Source organism: Mustelus asterias, chromosome 6 (assembly GCF_964213995.1).
Source record: "Mustelus asterias chromosome 6, sMusAst1.hap1.1, whole genome shotgun sequence".
Taxonomy (NCBI): Eukaryota; Metazoa; Chordata; class Chondrichthyes; order Carcharhiniformes; family Triakidae; genus Mustelus; species Mustelus asterias.
Genome location: NC_135806.1, coordinates 114,408,439 through 114,421,224, shown reverse-complemented (window position 1 = coordinate 114,421,224; position 12,786 = coordinate 114,408,439). Strand labels below are relative to the sequence as shown.

At 43.1% G+C, this 12,786-nt stretch overlaps 1 protein-coding gene across 2 annotated transcripts in view; it reads left to right on the top strand.

The window, feature by feature from the left end:
• dmgdh (dimethylglycine dehydrogenase) overlaps window positions 1–12,165 on the top strand; it is a 111,071-nt gene extending 98,906 nt beyond the window's left edge. For both annotated transcript variants that reach the window (XM_078214975.1, XM_078214976.1), the window contains exons 14-16: window positions 1,098–1,157; window positions 4,810–4,944; window positions 9,679–12,165. In XM_078214975.1, coding sequence (XP_078071101.1) covers window positions 1,098–1,157; window positions 4,810–4,944; window positions 9,679–9,894 — 411 coding nt within the window. In that variant the 3' untranslated portion in view covers window positions 9,895–12,165. The remainder of the gene's footprint in view (window positions 1–1,097; window positions 1,158–4,809; window positions 4,945–9,678) is intronic.
• The last annotated feature ends 621 nt before the right edge of the window (window positions 12,166–12,786 follow it).

The following is a 12,786-nucleotide window of genomic DNA, read 5'->3' as shown; positions in this document are numbered from 1 at the left end:
AAGAAGAAACCCCGGAGATCAGCGACACTCAGGTTTAAATGGCTTTTGCTTAAGTTTGTTTCAGTTAAAACTACTATTTATATAACCGTGGATCAAATGGTCATGAATTCTCTATGCTGCCTGAATCTGTCGTTGTTCATCAAAGCGTTAAGTTAATCTTCAGATGCTATTTTTCCCACCCTCTTCCAAAAGAGGTGGTTCGTGCTGCCTTGTGATTAGGTGGATACTGGGAATCTCCTCGTGCTTTTCCTATTCTTTATATGGGAATTTAGGATTCTTTTTATTCATTGTGGGACATGGGCGTTGCTGGCTGGCCAGCATTTATTGCCCATCCCCAGTTGCCCAAGGGCAGTTGAGAGTCAACCACATTGCTGTGCTCTGGAGTCACATGTAGACCAGACCAGGTAAGGAAGGCAGATTTCCTTCCCTAAAGGGCAGTAGTGAACCAGATGGGTTTTTCCAATAATCGACAATGGTTTCATGGTCATCAGTAGATTCTTAATTCCAGATATTTTTTTATCAAATTCCATCATCTGCCGGGGCGGATATTTGAACCCGGGTTCCCCAGATCATTAGCTGAGTTTCTGGATTAATGGTCGAGCGATAATACCACTAGGCCATCACCTCCCCTGATCAGTACCTTATTTGACCCTTGGTCATTGCAGCCAGACCAGATCCCATCAGCATCAAGCTCCCCTGTGCCTACACTTTGCAGCAGGTATCATGTGGGGAAGGTCAAAGCTGCTGGTGTGTTTTTATTTTTCCTGCCTCTAGCCTCAAGTGAGATCCAGCTACCTCAGCACAATCCAGGAATTGAACCAGTGACCTTGTCACTCGGTGTGGCTCAGTAACACACCATGTGATTCATTCACTTACTCATATATCCAGGAACTGCTAACTTTGAAATGATTTCCCGATTGTTGCTGAGTTAGCTGATCTTTTCGGGAGTGGCAGTTATTTTCTAGCAGGAGATATTTGGTAGCTCTCGGCTCACGGTCGATATGTATAAATAACACCTTCATAACCTGTGAAGTATTGGACTTTGCTGAAGGTTTACTTACAACAAAGCATTAATGGATCCATTTTCTGTTCTGCAGATGAACTGTGACACAAATGCTTTCGAAGCTGGATTGGATTACTTCATCAAATTAAACAAGGTGCGGGTGATTATTGAATAAGACCATAAGACATAGGAGCAGAATTAGGCCACTCGGCCCATCGGGTCTGCTCCACCATTCAAACATGGCTGATATTTTTCTCATCCTCATTCTCCTGCCTTTTCCCCATTACCCCTGACCCCCTTAGATATAGCAAATGCATCCACCAATTGCCTGAAAGTATTGATTCAAACCATTCCCCTTTCTATAAAATTATTCCTGGGATGTGAGCAGCCCTGGCTGGGTCAGCATTCATTGTCCATCCCCAATTACCCTTGAACTGAGGTCATTTCAGGAGAGCATTTAAGAGCCAACCACATTGCTGTGGGTCTGGAGTCACATGTAGGCCAGACCAGGTAAAGACAGCAGATTTCCTTCCCTAAAAAGGACATTATAGTGATCCAGATGGATTAGCCACCTTTCTCTTACTTGATTGAAATCTTTAAAATCCTAATTAGTCTTGACAGGGTGGATGTGAAGAGGATGTTTCCTCTGGGAGAATCTAGAACTAGGGTTCACTGTTTAAAAATGAGAGGGTCACTCATTTGAATGATTAGATTTGATTTATTTTCACTTGTATTAATATACAGTGAAAAATATTGTTTCTTGCATGCTATACAGGCAAAGCATACCATTCATAGAGAAGGAAAGGAGTGTAGAATATAGTGTTACAGTCATAGCTCGGGTGTAGAGAAAGATCAACTTAGTGCAAGGTAGGTCCATTCAAAAGTCCGATGGCAGCAGAGAAAAAGCTTTTCTTGTGTTGGTTGGTACGTGATCTCAGACTTTTGCATCTTTTTCCCGATGGAAGAAGGTGGAAGAGAGCACGTCCGGGGTGCGTGGGGCATTTAAGACACAAATGAGAAGTTTTCTCTGAGGGTCTTGAGTCTTTGGCACTCTCTTCCTCAAAAGGCGCTGGAAACAGAGTCATTGAATATTTTCAAGGTAGAGATGAATAAATTCTTGATAAACAAAGGGGTGAAAGGTTATTGGGGGTTGGAGGGAGGTTACAGTTAGATCAACCATGATCTTATCCTGTAGCAGAGCAGGGGATCAAGTGACTTACTCCTGCTCTGAACTTGAATGTTCGTATACCCCTACCTTTCCATTCACTGGGTTAAAACAAGTTTGCAGAACTAATAACATTCAACTCTGACTCACCACTCTTTAATTGAGTCATGTTGCCCATACTGTGAACCAAGTTACACTGGCCTTGTACTGATCATCTCCTGTACGACTTTGCAGTTTCCCTATCTACCCTGTTATTTCTGCTTTGTTAAACACATCTCTACAAGAGCTGATCCATTGATTAGCAAAGGGGAACTTTTAGTAGCTTTATCTGTTCTCCTTACAGATAAGCACTTCTGCTACAACATAAGACCATAGCACATTTCATACAAAGTCATGTTTAATATGAACTGTACATCTAAAGATAAAGGGAACTTTGAAAGCCAAGACTTTGTAAATATACTAGAAGTTGTAGCTGCACAAATGGGCCTGAATTTTACATTCAGGGGCATGCCTTTAATTTGATTTGATTTGATTTATTATTGTCACATGTATTAACATACAATGAAAAGTATTGTTTCTTGCGCACTATACATACAAAGCATACCATTCATAGAGAAGGAAACGAGAGAGTGCAGAGTGTATTGTTACAGTCATAGCTAGGGTGTAGAGAAAGATCAACTTAATGCAAGGTAAGTCCATTCAAAAGTCTGACAGCAGCAGGGAAGAAGCTGTTCTTGAGTCAGTTGGTATGTCACCTCAGACTTTTGTATCTTTTTCCCGATGAAAGAAGGTGGAAGAGAGAATGTCTGGGGTGTGTGGGGTCCTTAATTATGCTGGCTGCTTTGCTGAGGCAGCGGGAAGTGTAGACAGAGTCAATGGATGGGAGGCTGGTTTGCGTGATGGATTGGGCTACATTCACGACCTTTTGTAGTTTCTTGCGGTCTTGGGTAGAGCAGGAGCTATACCAAGCTGTGATACAACCAGAAAGAATGCTTTCTATGGTGCATCTGTAAAAGTTGGTGAGAGTCATGCCAAATTTCCTTAGTCTTCTGAGAAAGTAGAGATGTTGGTGGGCTTTCTTAACTATAGTGTCGGTATGGGGGGAACCAGGACAGGTTGTTGGTGATCTGGGCACCTAAAAACTTGAAGCTCTTGACCCTTTCTACTTTGTCCCCATTGATGTGAAGAGGGGAATGTTCTCCTTTACGCTTTCTGAAGTCGATGACAATCTCCTTCATTTTCTTGACGTTGAGGGAGAGATTATTGTTGCCGCACAAGTTCACCAGATTCTCTATCTCTTTCCTGTACTCTGTCTCATCATTGTTTGAGATCCGACCCACTACGGTGGTGTCATCAGCAAACCTGAAAATCGAGTTGGTGGGGAATTTGGCCACACAGTCATAGGTGTATAAGGAGTGTAGCAGGGGGCTGAGGACACAGCCTTGTGGGGCACCGGTGTTGAGGATGATTGTGGAGGAGGTGTTGTCTATCCTTACTGATTGTGGTCTGTGAGTTAGGAAGTTCAGGATCCAGTCGGAGAGGGAGGTGCCGAGGCCCAGGCCACGGAGTTTGGAGATGAGTTTCATGGGAATAATGGTGTTGAAGGCTGAGCTGTAGTCAATAAATAGGAGTGTAGTTAGCGCATGTGAGAGTGGACATGAAACCCACTCCCAGCCGAGATTGTGTTACTAACGCAATGTTACACTGGCTGGCCAATTCACAGCCACGCGCTGTGAAACTCGCTCTGTGAAAGGCTGAGCATTGTCACGGAGAGTGGGAGGAGGGCAGCCTGCGAGAATAGGGAGAGTGTTCGCTTGCACCTCCAATATGTTCACTCATTGGGGACAGCTGCTGTGGAGCTGTCTGAGGGAGCTGCTGCCTTGTAAATAACTATCAGAGGAAAAGCAAAGCCGCGAGTGTCTGGGCAGCACAATCGTACACAGACCTCAATCCCTAGACACATTTCTTAGTTTAATTTGAGCCCTGACTTTCATCCTGCTCTGGGTTGAGACTGCAGCTAAAACATCAAGCCCGTCTGGCCATTCAGCCCACCCACCACTGTGAAGGCAGACAGGTAATGTTTAATTTAAATTGGCTTAGGGATTGTCGGTGGTTCCTCTTGCGCCCGCTGACTGAAACAGCGCACAAGGGCGCGACAGCGTCAGGACATGCACCTAATTGTCTTCTCGCACGACTTTACACGCTTCCGGGTCAGGCGTGTGCCTGCCCGAGCAACTTAAAATTCTGGCCACATTGTTGATCCGCCAGAAGGAACTCTTCAGTTGTGGGCAATAAAACAAAACAAGACTTACTCCAACTTATAAATCAAATAAAAAGGTTTAATAAAGAAACATCATTACTCCAACACTTGAGGCCTCAGCCTGGGCCGTTCCAAGCTCCCACAAACCCCAGCAGCTGCTTATTTATACTGAGTCAGCTGGTCAGCTGACCACCACATCATTTTGTCATTGGTTACATAGTTTACTGGATCAGCTGACCTTTACAGCGTGTTACCATTGGTCACATTACAACAGTTCCAATGTTATTATTGGTTGCATTCTAACACGTGTGGATTATATCCTGTCAAAGGGAAAGATCATTCTGGATTCTATGAGGTGTTTAATGTATTTGTTTCGCTCAGCCCACAGACTTCATAGGAAAACAGGCTTTGACAAACATCAAGAAAGAGGGAGTTCAGCGTAAACTGGTGTACCTCACCATGCAAACGGACAATGTGGATCCTGAAGGAAATGAAAGCATTTGGTATCAAGATAAGGTAGGCCCAAAGAGAATTAAATACCTGAAATCAGAACCATTGACGTTGTTGAACTCTTTATGCCTGGGATCAAATGTCTCCAAACAACTTACACTGGCTAAATGTGCATAGTTGATTATAGGCAGTCAATTAGGAGAAGGTACAATGATAAAAAATTAAACAAAAACAGAAAATGCTGGAATTACCCAGCCGGCCAGGCAGCATCTGTGGAGAACAACAGAGAGAACATTTTAGTTTGATGACCTTTTGTCAGAATGGTAAAGATTAGAGATGTAACAAGTGTTAAGCAAGTGCAGAGATAGGGAGAAGAAAGTCCAATTTAGGTTAGAAAGTAGGAGAGATTAAATGATGAAAGGGATGCGGGCATCACTGGCAATGCTACCATTAGTTGCACCTTCCTAATTGACCTTGAACTAAGGCCATTTCTGAGGGCATTTGGAGTCTCCCAGGTAGGAACAGCAAATTTCCTGCCCTAAAGGACATTAGTGAATCAGGTGGGTTTTTACAAAAATCAACTATAGTTGTCATGGTCACCATCACTAAATCTATGGATGGCACAGTGGTTAGCACTGCTGCCTCACAGCATCAGGGACCCGGGTTTGATTCCCGGCTTGGGTCACTGTCTGTGTGGAGTCTGCGCGTTCTCCCCGTGTCTGCATGAATTTCCTCCGGGTGCTCCGGTTTCCTCCCACAGTCTGAAAGACGTGCTGGTTAGGTACATTGGCCATGCTAAATTCTCCCTCAGTGTGCCCAAAGAGGTGCCGGAGTGTGGCAACTAGGGGATTTTCACGGTAACTTCATTGCAGTGTTAACGTAAGCCTTACTTGTGGCACTAATAATAAATAAACTAAAAAAAACTTTATGTCCCTTTTTTAAAAATCAGTTGAATTTAGATTCCACAGGCTGATATGGTGGGGTTTGAACCCATGTCCCCAGTGCAATTTGCCTGGGGATTACTAGTCCAGCGACATTGCTGCTATGCCACTATCATCTCCCCAATGAGGCAAAAGGCGTGGTGATGGAACAGTAAATAAAGAAAAGCTGTGCCTGGAGGAGATGTGAATAGTAGAATCACAAAGGACTGCCTTCCAAATACCAAAAAAATCACCAACTTCAGCCAGGAGAAAGGAAACAAGTGGATGCAGTTGTTTTGACTTGAAACTGCTAAACTCACTGTTGAGTCCAGAAGGTTGTAAAGTGTCTGATCGAAAGACGAGCTGCTGTTCCTTGAGTTTGAGTTTCATTGGAACAGTGTAGAAGGCTGGGGTAACAAGGTCAGAATGGGAGTGGGATGAAGAATTAAAATGTCAGGCAGCAGGAAACTCAGGGTCATTCTTCCAGACGGAACAAAGATGTTCAGCAAGTGATTGCACAATCTGTGTTTGAATCATAGAATCGTACAGTGCTGAAGAGGCCTTTCGGCCCATCGAGTCTGCACTGACCTATGAAACACCTGACCTCCCACCTAATTCCATTTACCAGCACTTGATCCATTGCCTTGAATGTTCATCCCAGGTAATTTTTAAGGATGTGAGGCAATCCCCCTCCACCACCCTCCCAAGCAGTGAATTCCAGACTGTCACTACCCTCTGGGTAAAAAATGTTCTTCCCCCTCACCTTGAACTTATGTCCCTTTGTGACTGACCCTTTAACTGAGGGGAACAGGTGCTCCTTATCCGCTCTGTCCATGCCTTTCACAATTTTGTACACCTCAATCTCCTCAGTGTAGAGGGAACCACCATGATCAGCAATGAATATGGCATATGAAATTTAAAAACATACAAGTAAATCATTGTTTGACTTGGACAGAGTGTTTGAGAACCTTCAAACGCGTGGAAGGGGAGGTTTGGCATCTCCAGCACTTGCGTGGGAAAGTGCCATGGGAGCAGACATTGGGAGTCAGTTATGATCGCACCAGGGTGTTGCAGAGGGAATGGTCCCTTTGGAATGCTGAAAGGGGAGGGAAGATGGCGGTGCCATCGTGCTGGAAGATCTACCCCCCATCATAAGGTCAGAAATGAGGATATTTGCTGATGATTGCACAATTTTCAGCACCATTTGCAATTCCTCAGACACTGAAGCAATCCGTGCCAATATGTAGCAAGATCAAGACAAGATTCAAGCTTCAGCTAATGAGTGACAAGTAACATCCATACCACATAAGTGCCAGGCAATACTCAACTCCAAGAGAGAATCTAACCATCTCCCCTTGACATTCAGTGGCATTAACATTGCTGAACACCCCCCCCCCCCCCCGCACACACACACACACACACACACTATCTACACCTGTGGGTTAATCAGAAACTGAACTGGACCTAAATATTGAAGCAAAGACAATGGAAGGTGAGCATAGCATCATGCTCAGCTCAAAATTCATTGAGGTGAGCGCATTTGGGATTGTCCAGGAAAATGTAAAATAAGTTTTGGTCAGCAGCAAAGCTATCGTCACATTTTATGACAATGTACTGCAAACTTAGTCAGAGATCAAAGTTGAATGTCATTTGCCCCAGATCAGTGAACATGAACGCTGAGAAGCTCTGCTTTTAATCTGCTCTGCTCAATGAGAATAGAGTAAATTGACTTCCCACCCCATACGCACCGGAAAATCCCCTATAGTGATTGCCACTGATTGAGGTTGGATATGGGCAGATGCATGATGAACATATTCAAATTGGGACTCATAGTGGCATTGAAGCCCAATGCTACTTTCACTGGGCGAGAATCAAATCTCACGCGGTGCCCACTCACTCTGTGAAATCTTGTGGAGTTACATCAGAAACTGATTAACACGACTAGATGAACTATTTGAGGGGACCTTGAGGTATTCAGATCATGAGGACCCATGCACTTTCGTAATTATTCAGTTGTCATAGCATTTCAAACCTTGATGATTGCTAACTTTTGATTTGTTTGCTTTATTCATAAGTTGGGGGATGTTTAGCTCAGTTGGCTAGAGTATGGCTCAGAATATTGCCAACTGCATGAAGCTTGAATCACTGAATTGTTACAATGTAGAGCAGTGGTTCTCAAAGGGTGCGGCGCGCCACACTGGTGCGGCAAGAGAGGATGGCAAGTGTGGCAGGAAGTTTCAAGGACAATCAAAGAAACATTTAAACATGGATTAGATATTTTTCCAAAGTGATTGTTTTATACTTTCTGGATGTCCCATGATCATATTATAAAGTAGTTGTGTTCTATGTTATGAATCAAGCACTGCTAGGAGTTGTTTTTTTTTGTTTTTGAATGTATTTCTTATCAATAAAAAATTTGGTGTGGCGCGAGCAAATTTTTATTCCGAAAGTGCGGCCCAGTGAAAAAAGTTTGGGAACCACTGGTGCAGAGGGAGGCCATTTGGTCCATTGTGTCTGCGCTAGCTCTCCAAATGAGCACCTTAGCTTAATGCCATTCCCCTGCCTTTTCTCCGTACCCCTGCACATTGTTTTTATTCAAGTAATCATCTAATGCCCTCCTGAATGCCTCAGTTGAACCTGCCTCCACCACAATTCCAGGCAGTGCATTCCAGACCCAGACCACGCATTGTGTTTTTTCTCACATCACATTTGCTTCTTTTGTAAATCACTTTAAGTCTGAACTCTTTCATTCTTGATCCTTTTACAAGCAGCAACAGTTTCTCCCTATCTACTCTATCCAGCCCCCTCATGATTTTGAACATCTCTATCAAGTCTATTCTAGCCTTCTTCTCTCAAAGGGTGATAGGAAGGTGTAACACACCCAGAGAACCATGGATGGCCAGGGATATTCAGGGTAAGATGAAAAGGAAAAGAAAGACTTCTAGCAGGTACAAGGATTGTCCCCTTGGTCCCTAGTGGGCCCTACTCTTCCCCTGGTTATCCTCTTCCCATTGATACTGATAGAATATCTTGGATTTCCCCTACTCTTACCAGCCAGAGCTTTCTCATAACCCTTCCTTAAGCTCCAGCCTGCACTTTTTATACTTCACTAATGCCTCTTCTGATTGGCTGGAATGCGCTGCCTGGCTGAGTGGTAAAGGCGAGTTGTCTCACATCCTTTAATAAGTAACTGGATGAGCACTTGGCACATCATAACATTCAAGGCTATGGGCCAGGTGCTGGTAAATAGGATTAGGTGGGAGGTCACACGTGTAGGTGCAGATGAGATGGGCCGAAGGGCCTCTTCTGCATTGTATGATGCTATGAGAACAGTCCCAACCTCTCCAATCTATCCTCCTAACTGAAGTTTATCATCCCTGAAACCATTCTTATAAGCCTCTTCTGCACCCTCTCTGATGCGATCACATTGTTCCTATAGTGTTGCGCCCAGAACTGTACACAATATTCCAGCTGAGGTCTAACTAGTGTCTTGTATAAATTCAGCATAATCTGCTTTCTCTTGTACTCTATGGTCCTATTAATAAAGCCCAGAATACTATATACTTTATTAATCTAACCTGCCAGCTTCAATGATCTATATGGACAACTGGGTCAGGATTACACAATCCCTCTCTGGCGCGTCTCCCATTGGCAGATGCGGTGGGACATTTAAATTGCCGTTTACTTTGGCAGGATTGTAATATCCCTCCCAAGCAGGAGGGGTGTAAAATCCTGGCCCTTGCAATAGGAACATGTTCCATTTCTTCGCTGTAACACAAGTTCCTTTAAAGAGCACAAATTTACCCTCCAAAAAATAAACTAAATGCTACCTCTTTAAGTGTAAAATTCAATCTTTAAAGTAGTGTTCTTGTGAATTCAGGTTGTAGGTAACACCACATCTGGAGCCTACAGTTACAACACGCAGCAGAGTGTGGCCTTCGCATACGTGCCTGTGGAACTCAGCAAAATAGGACAACAGCTGGAGGTGGAACTGCTGAATAAAAAGTACAATGCAGTAATCGTCCAAGAACCACTGATACTGACAGAGCCAACCAGGACTCGAATGAAGAAGAAAAGTGAGAGCTCAAATGTTTGAGGGACAGTATTGTTTTAAAAAAAATAAGCAACCCTATATTCTGATCAATACCAAAGATACCATTGGGGGGGAAGAAACACCTCTCAGCTATTTAAATGTTTAAAAAAAAGTAAATGTAAGGCTCTAGGGTTAAAAGTGATACTAATTTTAGACATCTCTGCAGCTACCATTTTCACAAATGCGGCAATTGACTAACAAGGAGACCTGTTCTACAAACGTTTTCCACCAGTAAGTGGACTGAGCCATATTTGAGCTGGGACCAAGCTTCCGAATACTCAAGATCTGCCCCTTGTGTGAACATGCACAGGGACCTTACTACATTAAACATTAAACTCAGTCGCTGCTGTCCCACGGTGGGAGTGCCAGTCTTTTTCATATTAAGCAAAGAGTTGGCAATTCTGCCTCAGCATTTACAAAGCACCTTAAAGCCTTGATGTTATCGTGCTGAAAGGGCACTTTACAAATTTCAAATGTGAAAAGAAGTAAAAGAAATATGTCTGATTACAAACACTTGCTGCAATTTTCGGTTTAAAAGTTTACTTTTAGTGTTAATCAACTGATGCTCTGAATATTTTTTATTTTGAGTGTGTGAAGTGCTTGCTGTGAAATGTGAAAATCCTTCACGTCGGTGGGACTAACACAATGAAAAGTCGATTACTTTATAAAGTCGCCAATCACCTACCCCACCATTACCGTTCTGTAACTGAATTATCCAACTAAGAAATCCTTTGCAATTTCACTGTAATAAGGAAGAAATATTTCAAGGCAAGGTGTGATTATTATATTTTTTTTTTTAAAAGCTGAAATCATTAATTAAATGATGTAAACTAAATCCCCAATTAGGGTGCAACACTCGGTGAAAAGCAGAAACATCACATCTGGAATAAGGGTGTATTGTGCTAGGAGGTATTACGATTCTGGGAATGGGTCTTGTGGATGCTTCTCTAACCATGAGGTCAGATATCTGAGTGCTGCTGAAGAGATTTAATAGCTTGAACTTTTCTTAAGTCAGATCATTTGTTTCAAACTCCCAAGGATTTCCATGGTCAAACATTCATACCACCAACATGATCAGGAGCGGTTCTGACCAAATAGGGAAATGGTCAATGAACATTGAGTAATATTCTAGAACTTGGTGGTTTACCGTTGTGTTTCAGTCTAAAGCCCTGACTTAAGGTCGGGGCATGAATTGGGTGGGTCATAGACATAGTTGACAATCCATTCCCTGTGCATCCTTCCTTGTTTTAGCAGGAATGGCAATATTGGACTGAAAGGAATTTCTGCCTGCATAATTGCTAATATTGCATTAAATCCACCCTGTCATGAACCAAAGCAATTTCATGTACAAGACATCCTAAATTAACAACTTATGTATGTTCAGAATTAAAAAATAAGTAGGCTGTCACCCTCCTTTCAGCAACAGTGGCACAGTGGTTAGCACTGCTGCCTCACAGCACCAGGGACCCGGGTTCGATTCCCGGCTTGGGTCACTGTCTGTGTGGAGTCTGCACGTTCTCCCCGTGCCTGCATGGGTTTCCTCTGGGTGCTCCAGTTTCCTCCGAACGACGTGCTGGTTAGGTGCGTTGGCCATGCTAAATTCTCCCTCAGTGTACCTGGACAAGTGCTGGAGTGTGGCGACTAGGGGATTTTCACAGTAAATTCATTGCAGTGTTAACGTAAGCTTACTTGTGACACTAATAAATCAACTTAAACTTAAACAAGCTGGCACTTGGTTTGTCTGTGCTGCTCTGAGATGGGAGGGTTAGGAGATACCTCACAGCTCCTGGTGGTTAGACAAGGGGGTGATAGCATGAGTGGCCTCGTGCTTACCTACTCAGCGCCAGAGATTTGATAGTCAGAGGACTTGAAGAATGCCAGGAGCAACAGGAACAGTACGACTTTCTCAAAGGCAATAATGAATAGGTAATAAATGCTGGTCTAGCCAGTGACGCCCACATCCCGTGAAAGAAATTTTTAAAAACTTGTAAGCATTTTGACCTTTATCTGCATTTAGTCGTACACCAGGAGACTTTTGGTAATGGCCATAATCGTAACTTTTTTAAAACCTGCGATTACTACTGTGAATGTTTTCGATTAATAGGAATAGTATAGGAGAACACTGTTTTTATTTGTTATTTCACACATAACATGTGACCTAATTTGTATCAAGTAGTAGTTTAATTGCTTAATCTGCAGCATTGTATACAATTTAATAAATATTTTAAAATAAAATTGTATTAATGCCTTGCAAATAAAATTGATTTATTGGAAGCCCTTGGGGGATTTTCTGTTTCTTTCCAATAAATAGAATTTGGATTATGTTGCAATTATATGTCCCTTTTATTTCCAGAACTTGCAGCCAAATAGAATATTATTTACAGGAAAGTTAGTTAGTTGGATCAGTTGAATAAGGTACATTTGTCCCACTTTTTTTCTTGGATCATAGAAGAAATCATAGAAATCATAGAAACCCTACAGTACAGAAAGAAGCCATTCGGCCCATCGAGTCTGCACCGACCACAATCCCACCCAGGCCCTACCTCCATATCCCTACATATTTTACCCACTAATCTACTCATCTCAGCACACTAAGGGGCAATTTTAGCATGGCCAATCAACCTAACCCGCACATCTTTGGACTGTGGGAGGAAGCCCACGCAGACACAAGGAGAATGTGCAAACTCCACACAGACAGTGACCCAAGCCGGGAATCGAACCCAGGTCCCTGGAGCTGTGAAGCAGCAGTGCTAACCACTGTGCTACCGTGCCGCATAGTTGATCTGGTGGCCTAACTTATCTCAATTTCCCTAGAATTCTTGGTTTGATTGACAGGTCAGTAAGTTTCATTTCCTCTGACTTAAGTTCTTTCTGTGCTACCGTGCCGGATAGTTG